Source organism: Aspergillus foveolatus, assembly GCF_047715535.1.
Source record: "Aspergillus foveolatus strain CBS 279.81 unplaced genomic scaffold BDW70scaffold_5, whole genome shotgun sequence".
Lineage (NCBI taxonomy): Eukaryota > Fungi > Ascomycota > Eurotiomycetes > Eurotiales > Aspergillaceae > Aspergillus > Aspergillus foveolatus.
The window spans coordinates 164,705-183,069 of NW_027396069.1; the positions used below are offsets into that span (position 1 = coordinate 164,705).

Genomic DNA, 18,365 nt, shown 5'->3' on the forward strand with positions numbered 1-18,365 from the left:
TGGTTTTCCCCACCGGGATGACTTTTTGGTACACAATCATATTTAGTCTACCTGAGTGATACATACAAAGTACTAGTCTTCCAGACTTTGTGTCCCGTGTTTTGGATCTGTTTATCGTGATTTTGATTCATTTGGATTCTCGAAGGATCAATTTTGGACCTTGCTTCAGTCCTACTCTGTAAGACCCGGGCTGATTCTGAAATCTGCACTCCACATATGCATGACTCTGTTAGACTCTGTTAGAATCTGTAAGAGATTCGAACTAAGCCTAAGCCTAAGCCTCCCTGACCCAAGACTCAGACAGACAATTGAAACCGCAGACCAGTTCTCCCTCTCATTTAAAGTGTTACACAATGCCAGTAGATCAGTTGCTTCCCATTGGCCGAATGCCACTAAACTAAAAATAAATAAGCCAGATTGTAGCAGAATCGCTAAAAGACCTGGCCCGAGGCGCTTGTTGATCTGCCTATGAGCGATGTCCTGGTTGGCTTGTTTGCTCTCAGACACCAACCGATTCTTCACTGGATGATGGATCATTTATCGTTTTTATTGACACTCAGGTATCTTTGACCAGACCAAGGGGTGACTTATGGCCAGCTGATTCTAGGTACATTGTTGAGATGACTGTGTTTGTCACTAGTGCGACAGGAGTGGGTTTCCGATCCATCAAGCGCCCCTATTAGAGCCAGTAGACCACACAATTCGTCTGGCAATAACAGGGTCAGAATTCAAGTGGGGAAGAATGGAAAAGTCAACAATTGTCAGTCCCAGTATCGAGCAGAGATTAATATTCAGTCGCACCGTCACGGGCACAGTGTTGATGATCCTTATCATTCAAATTTTGAGGTCCTGTGTTAGTGTAGCCTGCAGGACCGCAGGCGTAAAAGAATAGAATGTGCATGAAGACGGTGTAGATAGAATGGATATTATGGATATTGACAATTATTACTACATCTGATACCGGCCCTCACTAGTGCAGCTTCCAGTGCCGATTCTGTCCAGTTGATTCCATGGCTTGTTTGACCGCAGAATCCCACTGGCCTGCTAGCTGTGCTAGTCCAAGATCCTCTCAACTCGAGACTTCCTTGGCAAAGGGTCTCAATTTTCGTGACTATTTCTCTGCCTTTTCCCTCTGCTTCTGCTTGCGTTTCTCTCCCCGATCCATACAGCTGCCGTCCAGTAGGATCCAACCCGCGTCAATAAATCCCCTTGCGTGGCCACTGACCATTGCAAGAGAAGACCCGGGATTGGAAATCCTCCTAGTCTTCTCTTAAGCGCAACGAAAGAAAAAAAACGTTAAACGGGCAAGGTGCAGCGCGCTAGTCTCTTTGTTTTTCTCTTCCTGGTCTGAGAGTGACAGCCGAGAAGCCAAGCGACATCCTCAATACTTTTACTCGCTTCATGTAAGTACATCCAATTCATCCAGCTTGTCACCAATTTTCCCCTCTTGGTTCCCTCTTGGGTTATCAGCATCCCACACTGTCTTATCCCGTTCGACCTGTCGAGTCTTGATCCCCCAGACTGTCCTTCTCCGCTTCTTTTGTTCATTCCCCCAGTTCACTGCTCTTTTCAGCTACAAGTTCTCTCTATCTGCAATCGTATATCTATTATACTGATTATCAGAACGGATTCCAACGCAGTCCACTAACCTTGTGCCGCACCCTAGTCGCTCTCGCCATGACCGTTGCTGCACCTCCAGTGCCTTCAGTGCATGAGAATGGCATGAACGGCAGCGTCTCTAGCCACCATGTCAACATGAGTCTGCCGCGGTTTCATCCCATTGCCATGAACCCTGGTCAGCCAGGGCCCACGGAGGCCATGATGCATGGCCACCAGCCCTATCGTCATTTCCCACCACCGCCGATGCAAGAGCAAGCCCCGTCAATGCCTCCCGGCCCTCCAGGGCCCCCGACGCCGAACCTAGCTAGTATAGATCACATCGAGGCTCGCCTGAGGCAACTGGAACATGAGGAAGCCGCTCGGATGGCAGCCCGTAGCCACTTACTTGCTATTCGAAAGCGAGAGGATGAAGAATTCCGTAGGATGACCGAGAACGCCGAGGTAGAGGAAGAGGTATGGTAAACGCGATTCTTCGACTCATAGAGCCCATTCTGACCCGCGATCTATTTCTATAGGAACTGCGTAGGCAACGGAAACGACTGAAGCGGGAATCCATGGGCCTCTATAATTCAAGCGTTGAATCTCCTCCCCTCCGTCCCACGCCGCCTCGCCGTTTATCAGAGACAAATGCAGCCACCACACTCGCCTTTCTCCAGCAACAGAAACCCCAAGAACCTCGAAATATCGCTCCTCCCCCACCGCCGCAAGCACATATTCCTCAACCACCTCATCCGCAACATATGCACCACGATTCCACGGGCAACGGCTCGATTCGACGGAAGCAGAAGTACACTATCAAGAACGTGGAAGCCTGGGGTGAGCGCCACGGACGACCAGCAGCACATGACCCTACTGGACGGGCTCTCTGGAAGCGTCCTTCAGACGGCAGCCTGGTTTACCTCACATGCCCGGTGGCCGGCTGCGGCAAGGCCGACTTCGTGACGCTCCATGGCTTTATGTGCCATCTCACGAAGAAGCACAAAGATCGTAGCCTAGGCAGCCAGTCCCGGGCTCTCGAGGTCTGCGGCGTTGTTTACGACCCCGCCGCTCCCCTTCCACCTGTTTCCGCGCGCCACCGCGCCTCCACAGAGGAAAGCCGAGTCGACTCTGCGCCAACAGATCCGGAGGTGTATCCTCAGGACAACGAGTACTATACCGGATCGGACGATGAGAGCCCCGGCCACTCGGTAGTCAAGACCGAGGCCACAGACAGACCGCTTCCTCCCCCGGGGGCTCTCCTCACGCCGGCCGAGGAACAACCGCCGGTAGCGGCACCCGCACCCCCCAAGACGAACAGCTCTACGCGGCAGTCGATTTCTTCCATCATTGACCGCGAGCCTGAAACGGGAACTGTCCTCCGGGAACACGATCACTCTCCCCTCCCTCCTCTCTACAATGCCATCTCGAAAATGGAGCCCACAACGCCGGAAGAAGCAGAGCTGAAAGCGCGAGAGCTGAAGCTCAAGGGCGAGCTGGGTGAAAATAAGGAAAACACAGAGGCGAAATGAACACGGCTCAAGTCTGATCTTGCTACATCTACATACGGCACTATCTATACATACATACGTGAAACACCTGTTTGTCTAACTTGACGGTTGCATTGCGTTGCGTTGCATTGTTGTCGACTTTGCATTGTCTTGCTGCTCTGAGTTGAGCGGAGCGTGAGCATGCTGGGCTTCTGTGTCGATAGTACATACCCTATTGTTACGGTATACCAGGTGGATCTCCTAAGTAGCTTCCATCTTTAATAAATAATGTTTATAGACGCCCATTTCGTTCCATGCTGTAACTGGCGGTACTCTGCTGTCCGAAAAGATAATGCATTATATACTTAATGGTTCTTACGGGTATCTTAATCTTTTAAAACAAGCCCATGCACCAAATACCCACTACCCACGCCCAAACTGTCCCCGAGGACATCGTCATTAAGTCTATAGACCCTGAAATACCGCATCGTCTCCCGCAGCCACGCCTCGAACACATCAGGCGAGCGCTGCTGCTGTGCGACGACGCATACCGTTGGCTTCCGCACACTCCCAATTCCCATCGACGTTGACGGAGAAGGTCTTAGCCGCGCAATCTCGGCACACGTGCGCACAAACGGGGCAATCAGTGCTTCGTTATAGATACAGTCGCAGGAGAGTAGGAGGTCAAAGCCGGGATCGTCCGTTTCCTCCTGTTGTCCTCCCTCTCGGACAATCTGCGCCTTCAGTGTCTCTGGGTGATCAGTCTCCCAATCCAGGGCCGTGAACGTGATGTTCGAATGCGGGTGGGCGGTATCGCCCTGGGATGACGAAGCCGCTGAAGCCTTCTGCGCTCTCTTCCCCTTCCTACCTTGATTCGATGAAGCATGAGTCCGTTGAGTTTTCGGAGGATTACTCTGCAGATTCTGCCGGAGGAGCCGATGAACATATTCCTGGTCGGTGGCGATATAATGCCCATCCCCGTTGCTTTCAGGTTCAAGGAGAGGCGAGAGCGCAAGCGCTGTAAGGGCGGATATCCCGCATCCCAACTCGACAATTGTTGACGCGGACGTGAGGACGTTGTTTGTCCAGAGAGGATTGGTTGTATTGGAGACCCAGGAGGCGAAGAGGGGCGTGATTTTCCATAATACTGGCACGATTCATGAGCATCTCCATATATGTGGAAGCGCCCAAGGTTGGACGGGCACATACCTGCACCGGTTGTCCCGCCAGCACGAGAAGACGAGAGTAATGTAGGCGATTGGTGGATCGTGTACTCGCGCTCGTGCACGGTGATCTGGACGGTTGAGGCCTTCGAGTCAACGAAGCCGAGGTTTGAGGAGGGGATATCTTGGGAGAAGAGGAGAAAGGATTCTAGAGTTTCATCTATTGATCAACTACCGTTCTGGGAAATAGTACTACAGAGCCCTGGTCGAGTGTGACGTACCCTCGTCGGCGTCTTCGACCTCTTGGCCAATGGTGGAGAGGAAGCTGGTTAAGTCACCCATCTTGTTGACTACGTCGAGCTCGGCGAATAGCTTTGTAAAACCACTTCAGCTACCTTGTGAAAGATGACGGCTATGAGCTTTCTTTGCGACGTAGATTAGGTCAAAGTGAAACCTTTCCCTTCCAGGGTTGAGAAAGCGAGATTCGGTGATTTGGCTTGTTCTAGTTTGGAGAAGCTGGGAGCTCGTCTATCACGTGACTCTACGAGCGGACGGCATCGCGTCGCCATCTGGCACCGGGTGTGTGGCAGCAGGCTTTACGGGGTCAGATTGTAAGAGAGTTCTGAAGACCAAAAAATAGTGCATCGGCGTCCATAAAAATTACTCCGTGCTCTGGGATGGGAGGCGCCATAGAAGTCATTTCATTTTCTGACAGAGCTCCGACGATCATCCGCCTAGCACGGTTCGAGACGGCGTTGGGGCTAAAATCCCAACAGAAGCCTGCTGCAAATGAGATGCGCTCAGGGACCTGAATACGAGCGAGAATCAGAAGCTCAAGACCGGGGTATGTGTGACTGAGGTGTACCGCGGCACCTGGCATCTCAAATTAAATGAAAGAGTTTCTGGGCTTTCTGGGCGTTGCCGTGGTGTAGCCAGAGACATGCATCCATTGTCCTGTGCTCTGTGCTGTGTCTGTGCTCTGTACGCTGTTGGACACGAATAAGACCAAGACACTTTGAATAGTAGAACAAGATGAATAGCGAAAGCTGGCTATTGTGTATTGAAATGAAATTAGCGCTTGTACCTCTGGCTGCATAGCACCGAATCGAACCGACAGCTTTCCAAGGAAGAGGCCCGTTGCAACTTACCGGAAGCACTTCGGTGCGGCTATGCAAAGCGACCAGAGTGACTTCATTGCCCGCGGCCAGTCCAGCCACGTCTAATCTTTTACCTCCCACCTCTCCCCACGAGACACGGCTTCATTAAACCTTCCCTAAGCCTACGTGCTAGTTCCTTAGCCGTTCCTTTCCCCGCGGCTCCCCTTAAGAACCGTCTGCGTCCGTCTCCCCGCATTTCCTAAACTTTCCCCGTCGCAGTTTCCGTCAGTTTCTGCTCCTGAACCTGGGAACGCGATAGCTGAGCTGCCACCTGTACGTTACGCAAGTGTTATTTGATTTCTCGCCAAGTCTGACCATTCTTTGATACCCGCTCCAGAATCTCCTCTATTTCGTTGTCTTTTTTCCCCGGCCGGAAATTGCAAAATGACGAAAGACGGCAGCGTGGTCTACCCGCGCATGAGCAAAAAGGGCCCCTTCACCGTTGAAGTCCCTGGTGTTGAGTCCGTCCCCGGAGAGACCGTACCGCGGCGTCACCCCAAGGCTAAGGATGGCCTCCTTTCACGACCTGCCGAGGACCTGACAACCACCTATGACGCCTTCCGCTGGGCGGCGCGCAGCTATGGCAATGCCAAAGCTGTTGCGAGCCGTCGGCTCATCAAGACCCACATCGAGACCAAGAAGGTCAAGAAGGTTATTGATGGAGTCGAGCAGGAGGTTGACAAGCAGTGGACGTACTTTGAAAAAGGGCCCTACTCTTACAAAAGCTTTATCGAGTATGAAACGCTGGCGCTGGAGCTCGGTAAGGGATTGCGAAAAATTGGCCTGAACAAGGGCGATAAGGTTCACCTCTATGGTGCAACGAGGTATGTGTGATCGTTGTGGAGCTTGGCCTGGAAGCTGACGTTGAGTTTTGCAGCGCAAACTGGCTGGCGATGTCTCACGGTTCGTATTCGAGAATACCCAATTTCAGTGGAGGTAAAACGTGCCGCGCAGGTCTGACTGGTTGCTAAATAGGTTCCGCATCCCAGTCCCTGACTGTCGTTACCGCGTACGATACCCTTGGCGAGGAGGGATTGGCGCATTCTATCGTGCAGACCGAAAGTGACGCCATTTTCTTGGATCCCGCCCTCATCAAATCTCTCACGAATGTTTTGGACCGAGCGAAATCTATCAAACATGTTATTTGGAACTCCGACGAGGAACTCAAACAGGAGGATATGGACCGGTTGAAGACCGAGTTCAGCCATCTCAACATTCTGAGCTTCGAGGACTTGCGGAAGCTGGGAGAGGAAAACCATTACGACCCCGTGGCCCCGGCTCCGGAAGACCTGTGCTGCATTATGTACACATCTGGCTCTACTGGCCCGCCAAAGGGCGTTCCCCTCACTCACGGGAATGTCGTTGCTGCGAGTACGTCACCCAATCCGATGATGAAAATGACTGAGCTAATATGAATAGTGGCGGGTATTGACGCGATCATCGGACAGTACATCGGCCCATCGGACGCGCTGCTCACGTACCTCCCCCAATCGCATATTCTTGAATTCATGTTTGAGAACCTGTGTCTCTTCTGGGGCGGTACCATGGGTTACGGAAACCCACGTACGCTTTCCGATGCTTCCATGCGTAACTGCAAGGGTGATATCCGCGAGTTCCGACCTACCATCCTTGTGGGTGTTCCCGCAGTCTGGGAGTCTGTAAAGAAGGGTGTTCTGAATAACTTGAACAAGAACAGCGCTCTTGTAAAGGGCCTGTTCTGGGGCGCTTTGTCTGCCAAGAACTTCCTGATGTCCACTGGTTTCCCCGGTGCAAGCATGGGCGCCTGGTTTCTCGATAACGTGATCTTCCGCAAATTGAAGGATGCAACTGGTGGCCGTCTGCGTGTCATCATGAACGGTGGTGGTCCTGTATCCAAGGAGACACAAAAGTTCCTGTCCATGGCCATCGCTCCTATGATTAGCGGCTATGGTTTGACTGAGACTTCGGCCATGGGCGCCTTAAATGACCCTGGAGCGTGGAACCCGAATGCTCTCGGTGAAATTCCCGCCTGTATTGAAGTCAAACTGGTTGATTTCGGGGATGCTGGGTACTTCACAAAGAACAACCCCCCTCAGGGAGAGATCTGGATTCGGGGAGGCAGTGTGTCAACACATTACTTCAAGAACGAGGAGGAGACCAAGGCAGCATATGCCGAGGGAGGATGGTTCATGACCGGTGATATCGGTGAATTTGACAAGAACGGCCACCTCAAAATCATCGACCGCAAGAAAAACCTTGTGAAAACGCAAAATGGCGAGTACATTGCTCTCGAGAAGCTCGAGTCCGTCTACCGATCTTCTCCTATCGTTGGCAACATCTGCGTCTACGCAGCCGAAGACCAGGACAAGCCAATCGCCATCATTGTTCCAGTGGAGATTGCTCTGAAAAAGATTGCGAGCGAGAACGGTATTGAGGGTGACTCTGTAGAAACCCTCGTTCACAACGAGAAGCTCAAGTCTATTGTCCTCAAGCAGCTCCAGACTGCCGGTCGTGCTAGCGGCCTCAAGGGCATTGAGATTATCAACGGTGTTGTCCTTTCTGATGAGGAGTGGACTCCTCAGAACGTACGTCTTCTCTTCTCTCGCTTTTGTTTCAGGACGTAACTAACATATAACAGGGCTTCATGACCGCCGCTCAAAAGCTCCAACGCAAGAAGATTATCAACAGGTACCAGAAGGACATTGAACGTGCTTATGGAAAGAAATAATCATGACGATTCTTTCTGTTGAATATACCCTCGATTTGCCTATCACGCCAGCAAGCGAAACAGTGAGCGTGCGAGCATATGTTGATGTTGACGACTACTAACGTTACCATGATGTATCCACGCACGCCATGAACTGATCCCTGCTTACCATCTTCGATATACCTCTTTTGTCTATTTCTCCCATTAGTTACAATGTATGGTTCCAATTCTTATCCTCTTCTCGCGACTGTCCTGCTCTGTTTCCTGCGCTGTGTATGTTATGCCCCAGTACTGCTATGCTCGTTACCTCAGTCTTAGTATCATGACTTCTGTTGCGCTGTCTGGGTATAACACCTATGCCCAGTTCATTCTTGTCCATTGGACATCAGATTAGGTACCTAGTTTACCCGGTACGCTAGGTCGTTTGGCTGATAGCATTAATATACATATCCTCTATACAGCCTTTCACATCTCCTATAAGCTAGCCAGCCACGTAGCATATACAGTGATCATGATAGCCCTAGGATGAATCGGTAATGGGATGTTGTATCAAGCTCTAACAAGAAGGCGGAGGAGACCGGCACTATCGAGTACAACCAACGATTAAGGAACATCGACCTAAGCCGCCTCTACCTACAACTACGAAGTACGTTCAGGTTTATTTACTCCTACAAGGGCTAGTTCCTGGAACCTAGGACTTCAAGATTTCTGACGGAAGCAGCCTGACAAGATGTCTCTCTGGAAGTCAGTATACCCTTATTCAAGCTCTATCCAGCTGAACTCCTGCACTTTCCCCCAACTTCCGCTTCGCCTCTCGCTCTTGCGTGTCTCAGTACGAACAAAGCATATTGCAAAATAAATCTTGTATTGATTCGATGACTGATTGATTAACCCTATATACAGCTCCTACAAATCCCTCTCCCCCAAGACGCGCGCGATATTTGGAGTCGGAGCCATGGTGTGGGCGTCGATTGGGCTTTGGACATCCTCCCAAGTCGAGCAGGCGATGGGAATGGTTCCCTCGGAGGAGGAGAAGGCGGAGCTTGAACGGAAGCTGGCGATTCGGGTTTCCAGAGTGGAGAAGGATTGAGACTGATTTTCTCCGGGACCGTCAAAGGAGCCGCTCGCGAAAGAGTCGAGCTGAGATGGTTGGGTTGGGTTTCAAGTTATGGACATAGAATGTTGGGAAAGGAAAAAAGAGAAAGTGGAAAGAGGGAAGCGTGGGTTGACGGGTGGACTACTTAACCTGCGTGTGGAAGAGGAAGAAAGTGTCTCTGGAGCTTGGATGCTGGGTCAGTGTTTGTCAATCTCATTTGGGAAGACTTTCTGACTCACTCTAAGAATATGGGCAGGTTATCACAGGTGTCTTCGAGAACCCGGCTTCAACGGCTCGCCTAAGAGCTAGCCTACTTGCCTGAAATTATTCGTGATGGGAAAGGTGGATGATCGAGCAATCGACACAAGGTGATAGTCTGAGACTCTAGAAAGGCGAAGTCGTCGTCCTTTGTCGGGGTTCTGCGGAGAGCTTTGCCGCCCCCCGTCCCTGCCTAATCGGAGTATTGTTGGCGCAACACAGCGTCCGGGAATAACCGTTTGTGGAACAGAAGGCTGAGGATACACGACTTGTCTGACAAGTAGCCTAATCTCGCAGAGAACTTGTGAAGAATTACAACTGAACCGTCGGAGTATTTTTGCTAATCCCACGGATCTCCAGAACTATGAAATACGAAGGAATTTAATACAGTAACTGAATTTCATAATACAGCAAGACGAGACGGCAGATAACCCCTTACTGCGATACGGCAGGCTACAATGAAAGGCCTTCACGTGATTGAACCGGTCTTCGCGCATCGGCTTCCGTAGGCCAGTCAGCTCGGGGTTCGGCGCCCTCATGACGAATCTTAAGGCGTCTTAGACCGGGATCGACAACTTGACACTTTGAAAGATGGGTTCTTCCGGGATCTAAATCCTCTCCCCTAGGCTGCGTCCGCTTGAGACGCAAGCGTCAGTCTCTCGTCGCGTTGGAGTGAGAGCTGAAACTGATTCGCAGATAGGAGAGAGTGGAGGGGTGGGGCACTGCTAGGGGTCAGATCACTCAGCTTGGGCCTGGCCACTTGTAAAAGATGTGTGAAAAACTGGCGCTCTATTATTGTTTAGGCATGGCGTTGGAATCAACTTTCGGTGTACCGGAATGGACAGCGACTGGATCGAACCGTTACACAGCAGGTTGACGATTTCTGGGGTTGGGCTGGGTTTGAAAATCATCCAACGGCAGCGCCGTGTCGCTGTTGGCCATGTTGATCAAGCAATGCTCTCCTTTGACAGCCGGCGGACTGCGAGTCGCGCGCCTGATTCTTCCACCTGGGTCTTTGTCAGTCCCCTTGTACGACGTGCATAACGGGCTGACTTAGTAGAAGCATGCTGCGTCACGGGTTTCTCTCCTTTGCCTAGTAGTAAACAAATGTTAGCCGCTGACTGGTTGACTGTGACGGCTGTCATGGGTGCGCAAGGTGTAGACTCGATAGATCAGATCAGAGGTGAACTGTTCAAGGCAAGAACTACCAAGCGCAGAAACGCATGCTTAACTAGTGGGCGAGCTAGTGTGGAGATTCAGGGTTAGCAAATGAGCGACAGACGAGTAATTTGCCCAATGCCCACGCGCATACGACTGGGCTGCCGCGCCGTCTCGGGGTCTCAGCGGACAAAGCGTAAAGTCCGGCCGAAGCCTCGTTTCCTAATGGCGTTTGAAGGGAATCGAAATCTCGGCGAGAGCTGCCTTGAGGATTCAGGGAGCATTGGAGCGGAGCTTGGTCGGGAAAACAGGAGACAGAGGGTGAGATACCCAACCAGGTACAGGCTATGGAAGGTATATCCGCGAACAGAGTAGTAATCAATGAAATACTGAAGTGGTGGGGATTTGATAGCTATACCTAGAACTGGAGGTTGTTCATCGACATCGTCGAAGCTGTCTTTCCATTGGACGGCGTCTTAACAGAAGAACGTGCATGCTTCGACCCGCGTCCCCAAATTGTGAAGTGTCATTATCCGTTGTAATTCAAGCTAGACCGCGACTATGGGACATCATAATGGAGGTCACGGAACGTGCCGAAGAGACCAATGGAACTAGCGAGGAACGAACTAGGTCAACAGCAAGCTAGTGCGGAGCCAGAAACTGTCAGCAAGGAAGAAGGGCGCTTATAGGCTGAGACGACAAACCGAGTCTGGACTATTCTCTTGGGAGGAGACTTAAATGGCAGTCTAATGTACGCTCGGTCGATCCTTGACTCTCGAGCGCAGGATTGGCGTCGTTGCAGATCCACCACGTTGGGTGCATCCTCTGATGTTCCAACGTTGATAGTAATTACATCAATTCGCAGGGCATGGAATCTCCATCGAAGGAAGGATAGGGATAAGAAGCGAGTTTAGGGAATTAGGATGGGGTTGAAGAGGGAAAGAAGGAGAGGAGTGGGAAGAGGGAAAGAACCAAGCCAAGGCGGAGTGTCAAAGAAATGACAGCAAAGAAGCCGAACACGAAGAAGCGACCACGGCCTGGAGCTGGAAAAGGGGCACAAACACCCGGGACAGGATCTGGGCATTCTCATCGCAGCGGGTTTGCTATCTCGATTACGCGGTCTCATGGATTTCAAGCTTTAAGCCCTGATTGAGAGTTTTCAGAACTGGCAGGGTAAGGAGGAAGAATGGTAAGTAAATAATCCATTATTTCATTATTCATTATTTGAAAGACATTTCCAACTGGACCGATACCATGCCATTCCCTTACAATGATTGATCCGGACCAAGCATCCCTCACTGCTGTTGAGCAGCTTCATTGCTTCCTTCTGCATAGAGTGCGCTGACCAGCTTTCCGAGTTCAAACTTCTAGAGCCTCCCTTCCATTAATTGAGGTAGACGCAAAGAGGACGAAAGGAAAAATGAAAGAATGGAAGACTCATAATCTGCTCACGATGGTCTTGTCTACCTGTATGTTAACTCGTTTTGTGGTCAGATAATAATCCCATGCAGATTCCTCGGTCCGAAGGGAAATTTTTCGATCGTTAGAATCGCAAACCAACAGAGCAAAGAAAAAGAAATTACAGTGGAATCCATTTGCAAAAAGAAAACAGGCTGAATGACCAGAATCACCGCGCCCAGCAGTCTCTTTGTCGAGTTGAAGTGTTGCATCGCCCGAGCTGGGTCAATTCATCGCGTTGAATTGAAGGGAATTTCGAGGAAAGGTCCAAGTAGGATAAAAAGTATGAAAATATTGGCCTTATGTTCCATCCCTCAACCACTGGTCGCAGCGACACAGTAAGGGTAGATGAGGTGTTCACGACCACACACCCCCAAGTGACGAAAGCAGTAAACCTCAGGTGCAGAGGCTCTGCGACGCTGGAAGCCGGTAATACGGGCTACTCCCACTGCTGCCGTTTCCTGATCGCGCAGGGTAAATAGTATCGTAGCCGTTCGGACTCGCGTGATGATAGCGCGGAGGATGTTTGAGAAAATGGGAGTCCCCAGAGTCGTTGGCCACCATAGATACAATCGGATCGTATGCTTCAGAGAAGCTGGTATCCGGATGTTCGTTCGCCTTAGATATAGAATCGAACTCGTAATGCGGCGGGTGATTGCGAAAGTGGTTATCCTTTCGAATGTCCATCATGCCATAGCCTGACTCCTGATATGGCTCAATACTAGAAGTACTTTTTATTGAGTCCATTGGATCTAGCGAATCACTCATTATGCCAATGTCAAAGTTAGACGACGACGAGGATGAAATGTGTGGACTTGCACTGAGGGGTGAGTGGTCTGCCGTTGTCATTTGATGGTAATCAGACCTGCTGTAGCTATGGCCGCCACGTTGGAACGAGTCCGGCATGAGGGCGATATGGGAGCGTGAAGTTTGCCCGAGTCCCGGAGGTAGGACAGCCCCTCCGCCCCCATCCCCCGCCCCTCCACTTCCTCCGTCAGGTCCCATACTCGTCGAGCTATCTCGTCGGCCGTCTTTGTAGTGGCCGGGTGAGCGTCCCCGAACAACCATTGGATACGACAGTCTGCGGGCAATCTTGACCCACTCCGTGCTGCCAAGCTGATTAGAAATTTCGGCGTAAAGATCAACCACCAAGTTGTAATACTGCTGCTGCGCGCGCCGTTTCCCATTGTTTGCAGTCGCTTTCTGGAATTGGATGCGTTCGAAGGTGTGCTGTGTCGGAGGCTGCGGCTGCTGCGGAGCACCGCCGTACGTTGAACCATACTCCATACCTATCCCAGCGGACTGAGACATCAGAGGAAATCCGTGCTGAGCACTCGTTGATGTTGACCCCAGACTTGGCACCATTCCTGGATTCTGAGTGGGCTGTAACACTACCCTTTGTGGCGGCCTCTCTGATTGTTTGTCGCGTTTCGGTGTATGCTGCACAAGCTCACGGACTTCGTTATGTTGTTCATTCACAATTGCTGATATTGACATGGAGAATTGTAGAATTCTTTCGCTGCGGTTGTCAAATTTCAGGAAGAATGGACCCTGGGCTCCCTGTTGAAAGGAAAACGAACATGAGATTGAGAAATAGTTCCGCCGGTAGCAGGTCCACTTATCGTCGACTTGAAAGAAGCCTTTGTGAATTTTGGCTCCAATCTCTGTTCGGACAGAGTGGTTTTGGGAAGTGAAAACAGTATGGATGGTAGTGGTTTCATGGAATGGAGGCGCATCAGCCGTAGGCGGAGCTACACGCTGGTCCAAATACATCGCTCCATGCTGCCCGAAAATGAGACTTCGATCAATACCACAATCAAGACCACGAGGAGTATTCGTATATTGCGGTCTAGCAATATCGTTGAGGGGTGTCAACGGCGGGAAAGCCGTAGCCCTTGGCATGTTATATCCTGAGGTGTAATTGTCGGCCCTTGCCATCAAAGATGTATTGCCCGATGGTTGCACCGTCGACGACATACCTGTTCCTGTGGGGGGGTGACTAGGGAAACGCCAGGACATGTTATCAACGGCCGCAGGATAAGCTATACCGCATGGACAGGAGTTGCCTTACAGTGCGGGGGCGCGGTGCGCCCTGAAATCTGGCATCCTGTCGAAACTCATGCCAGACGAATGCGTATAGAGAGGTCCTCCTGTTGAATAAGAATCTGTGGAATGGCCCAAGATTTAGTTCGGAGCACGTTAGCCGAAGCATACACGGCTTTTGTGGTTGCATAGAAGGCGATTGGAAGGAACGCACCGGAACATGAATCGGAAGTATTCATAAGGAGCGTAGGTGAGCTTTCATATCTAAGAAGAGAATCCTAGTTAGATAACCAGAGTGGTATTTTCCCTGGCAGAAGCCTGGATGAGCCTTGATGAAGAAAGTCAAAAGCGGAGTTTTGTCGGCCCCGACACAGCACGGGTACAGAGCTTGGATGAGTGAATCAAAGGGAAGCCGCATATATATGGTTAGGGGTAGATCTCAGGTAGATGGGGTTGCGAGGAATGCGAGGCATAGGCGCACGAACAAGCCGAATACAAAGAGAAGATAAAGGGCACGAACACAAGAACAACCATTCCACCGTATTCGAGCTGGAAAACAACATTGTGACTAGTTGCTGCAAGCTGGCAGCAAGATGGTGGAGCACGAGGGTCCATAGACCAAATAAAGAGAAAACTTACGGCATATCCGACATCGCAGACGACTGGTACCTCATGCCGTTGGTGGCAGGTATCGGGACGGACGGTCCGAGATGATTGTTAAATACACCACTTCTTCGATGGCTGTCTTCGTCGTCCATAGAGTAGCCCGTCGGTCCAGCAAAAGGTCGTTGGACTCCGGAGTAATCGCCGTCAGAAGTGATGGGACCATCCAGCGAGTATTGGTTATGCAGGAGCGCTGCTTGTTGAAGAGACAATGATCAGAGCAAATCCAAGAGAATAATATAACGTCAAACAAACGAGCAGGAAGCAGAAATGAAAAAGAAAAGAGAAGTAAGAAACAGTAATACAGAAAAAAACAAATACCATGAAATCAATAATCAAAATGGAGGAAAAAGAAAAATAGGTGCGAGCCTATCGCTCCTTCGCCGGCCGAAACTGAAATAGGGTCCATCCTTGCCAGGCAAGGGTGATACATACACTCATGCGGGAAATCTCGATATTAACCAGGACGATGAGATGAAGACTAAAACGATAAATGGTGTAACCAAAGCGGAGGCTGCTGGAATTGCAGAGGATTGGGAGATCAACGTCACCGGGATGTAGATCGCATGTCATCAGCCTTGCTGCTTGACTTGCAGGGGCAGGTGACGGCCAAACGTTTCGGGTGAGTTGAGGGTGGGGGACTTGACGAGGCAGCGACTAGAGAGGATGGCGTTTCTTACATTGATTCATTTGGGGCCACTTGACAGTTCCCACCCCGGACCAGGCACTGCTCAAGATTCGAGTTCAAGGGGGCGTTGGCACGCAAGCTTAGTGAGAGGCTGAAAACTACCCAACGCGGCGATCCACGACGAGTATAGGGGCGTGTCAATGAAGAAACCGGCGATGGGTCTTAGGGCTAACTGCCCATTGGTGGTATCAGACTCAGACTCGAGGACGTATACTCGCTAGTACGGGATGCTAAGCGCCGGAGACAAAGAGCTGTGGGTTTGATGTGGTTTCGAGAAGGCGATAGACGGCGCGTCCTGTCGATCGGGAAAGGTACGCTGCAGGGGACGGAGGTTGCAATCGGGAGGTAACCGTTATTGAGAGATAATTATTGTCTTGGACGAAACGACTTTGGACATATTAGCACGCAGCTTGGAGACGAGAACGAGGCGCAATGCATTCAAGAAAAAGTAAGCAGGACTGCACGGATTGAGATCTGTATGAGCGACTTGCGGAAGAAGAAAACATAACAGACCCCGCGGCCTCATTGCGGCTCTCGGAGTATTGCGTTTCTGATGAAGGAATAGAGGCCCCGCTATTATGTACCGGGCAGACTGCCTCTCGAGAATGAAGGTTGAAGAAGACAAGCCGGCAACAGTTACCGAATTGTTGAAGGATGGGAAGACGGTGACAGATACCAACAATGGGGAAGAATCGAAGTGAGAGAGCGGAGAGGAAAGCGAGTACTCACAGGCAACCAACAGAATGACAGTGGACACTAACGTGCATCAACCGGTGCAGACTCCGAAATTCAAGCTGCTGTCGGGAGTCAAGGCTGTCATCAAGGTTGAGATTGAGGAAGAGAGGGCTGGATAGCTTTATCTTGTATCATGTTTTCTACTCAGTGCCCACTCTTTTCGCGTCTTTACCCTTAGCACTGCCCAATGAAGAACCCTGGCGAGCATGCGGCAGGACGAGGTGCTGTGCAGAGTCCTGGCAGTTTCGATTTACCAAATTAAGCTTGACGGCGAATACCACTCTCGCCACGAGTTTGCTGTTGAGTTCGGACCATGTCAGGGCCGTTGGCACTTTCGGGAGAGCGACATGACGACTGCATTATCTTGAGGTCTTTTCTCTCAGCACTACAAGGCCACGGCGAGCTTGGACGCTCTACCATCAATTACGACTCTTCCCTTCCATGGCTTCTTTCCTTCCTTACTGTCTCGTTGAGTACTGCTTCTTCCTGACCATCTTCCTGTTGCCAGACAAAACAGGCATAAAAAACCAATGCCCAGAGAGAAATTTATCGCAGCAAGTAAAAAAGATGCTTAAACGTTTTGGACCCTGTCAGAATTGCTGGAGACGCACAGCATTGGCCCAAGGCCATGTTACATCCTATGACCCAACTCAGAGATATAGACATCTGAATGGCCCTAAACGGAATGAACTTTATTGTTGACATAGTGGGAATGGGTAATCGCGCGCTGTATAGAATAATTCGTCAAGTCAGCTGTCCTAGCATGGGCGGCGGCAAACGGCAGAGTGCATTAGAGACAAATTACCGGTAAGATGATGCTAGAAGAGATTAGTAGTGGCGGCGATCGTCACCCCAGCAAACCCGTGCAGACCCCAGTCGCCTGACAGAGGCTGTGGGCACCTCTGAGCTTGGGCAATTGCAGACAGCCAATGGTCTGCTCGCCCGTAGGCGAACGGCCTTGGTCGAGCACCAGACAGGGGTCAAACGAGGCCTGTCGTTCTAGATGGGCGGAGCAAAGTCCCTTGACGATCTGCTTCCAAAAAAGTCTTTTCCATTTTCTTGACTCTGCTGTTCTCGCGGGTGTTCGAGGCACGAGAAAGCGGCCATACTTGCAGGATGAGACGATCAGGCGCCCAAAGGCTTGGGCTGAACGAATGGCCTTTCCCCATTCCCCGTAGGTGGTGTTTTTGTCCCTTACTGAGCCAGAGAAAGAGTTGGCACTTGGTGCATAATGCACCCTGTTCAAAGTACCGCTAGAAGGACGCTGCTGTTTTGGATGACACGCCGGGCATTTCTGTCAGGATTTCGGAATGCTCGAGAACAATGGTCATTTTCCAAATGTCACACCCAGATGCTCCAGTAGGCGCAACGTATGTGGGGGATTTGCCGTACGTACGGAGTCAATAGCAAAGCTTCCAGAATAATTGGCTCGCCCTATCGGCAGGACAGCACAGAGTCCACACCAGCTGAGAAGGGACTAGTCAAATTTTTTGCTTCCTAACACTGACAGTTTTCGTGCCTTCCCCGGCGAGCCTAGCCGTCAATCGAATCTCACCCTAATCTGCTTTCTTTGTCTCTTACTCGCAGTGCGTAGAACGATGTGTGGCTGAGATGATCACCCAAACTTGCAGGAAGCTAGTTGGTTCGAAGGTCAGATTGAGAAAAAAAAAAAAGAAAAAAAAAAGGAGCCGACCCTGGTCAGTTGGCAGAGTCCAGTCCGTTCGGAAACGCGAAGGTGGGAACCTGGGCGTGAGACGTGCTCCTTAGTGGATGATGATGTCGTGCAGGAGGTCTCTACGGGCTGCAGCGCGAATCCATTCGTAACTTTGAACAAGGGGGTGGTGGGGAGGGCGAGAGGTTGCATTCTGCCTCTAGGGTGAGTGCCTGGGGCATTGCGGTTTTCAACGGCCGTTTCTGCGTTGTTTTCAAAAGGCAGCGCAGTGAGAGAGGCAACGGCGAAGTAGGCAAATGCGGAATAGAAGTAGATGAGACGAAAGTTAATTCAAAGATCGAGCCGGTCGATCTACCGTCCTTGATGGCCTGGCGGGTACTGAACTGTGGGCACTGGGTAGTGTTGAGCTGTTGCCCCAGGCGGGTAGGAGGCGCTAGACCAGACCGGGCCGGCAGGGCACGTGCTTTGGGCGCACCGGGAAGGAACCAGTGCAGCCCTAGCG

At 51.0% G+C, this 18,365-nt stretch overlaps 5 protein-coding genes across 5 annotated transcripts; 3 read left to right on the forward strand and 2 right to left on the reverse strand.

The window, feature by feature from the left end:
- The first annotated feature begins 1,450 nt into the window (after positions 1-1,450).
- Positions 1,451-3,389, forward strand: BDW70DRAFT_128866 (uncharacterized protein). Its single transcript, XM_073735511.1, has one exon. The coding sequence runs from the start codon at positions 2,175-2,177 to the stop codon at positions 3,126-3,128; it is 954 nt and encodes a 317-aa protein (XP_073599603.1). The 5' UTR covers positions 1,451-2,174; the 3' UTR covers positions 3,129-3,389.
- Positions 3,390-3,472: 83 nt separating this feature from the next.
- On the reverse strand, positions 3,473-4,591 carry BDW70DRAFT_156459 (S-adenosylmethionine-dependent methyltransferase; the record flags this gene model as incomplete). The annotated part of the gene is made up of 3 exons (XM_073740183.1): positions 3,473-4,233; positions 4,296-4,457; positions 4,531-4,591. The coding sequence occupies 3 exons, from the start codon at positions 4,589-4,591 to the stop codon at positions 3,473-3,475; spliced, it is 984 nt and encodes a 327-aa protein (XP_073599604.1).
- Positions 4,592-5,790: 1,199 nt separating this feature from the next.
- On the forward strand, positions 5,791-8,113 carry faa4 (long-chain fatty acid-CoA ligase FAA1; the record flags this gene model as incomplete). The annotated part of the gene is made up of 5 exons (XM_073738733.1): positions 5,791-6,230; positions 6,284-6,342; positions 6,382-6,777; positions 6,826-7,970; positions 8,024-8,113. The coding sequence occupies 5 exons, from the start codon at positions 5,791-5,793 to the stop codon at positions 8,111-8,113; spliced, it is 2,130 nt and encodes a 709-aa protein (XP_073599605.1).
- Positions 8,114-8,211: 98 nt separating this feature from the next.
- Positions 8,212-8,555, forward strand: BDW70DRAFT_93373 (uncharacterized protein). Its single transcript, XM_073745220.1, has one exon. The coding sequence runs from the start codon at positions 8,310-8,312 to the stop codon at positions 8,484-8,486; it is 177 nt and encodes a 58-aa protein (XP_073599606.1). The 5' UTR covers positions 8,212-8,309; the 3' UTR covers positions 8,487-8,555.
- Positions 8,556-12,049: 3,494 nt separating this feature from the next.
- BDW70DRAFT_170110 (NDT80 / PhoG like DNA-binding family protein) lies at positions 12,050-14,168 on the reverse strand (the record flags this gene model as incomplete). Its single annotated transcript, XM_073742851.1, has 3 exons — positions 12,050-13,972; positions 14,042-14,061; positions 14,134-14,168. 3 exons carry the CDS (start codon positions 14,166-14,168, stop codon positions 12,459-12,461), a joined length of 1,569 nt encoding a protein of 522 aa, XP_073599607.1. The 3' UTR covers positions 12,050-12,458.
- Between the last annotated feature and the right edge of the window lie 4,197 nt (positions 14,169-18,365).

What these genes read in the sequence shown, in the direction of transcription:
- BDW70DRAFT_93373 (XM_073745220.1), top strand. Translation starts at nt 8,310, where the DNA reads ATGGTTCCAATTCTTATCCTCTTCTCGCGACTGTCCTGCTCTGTTTCC.
- BDW70DRAFT_128866 (XM_073735511.1), top strand. Translation starts at nt 2,175, where the DNA reads ATGGGCCTCTATAATTCAAGCGTTGAATCTCCTCCCCTCCGTCCCACG.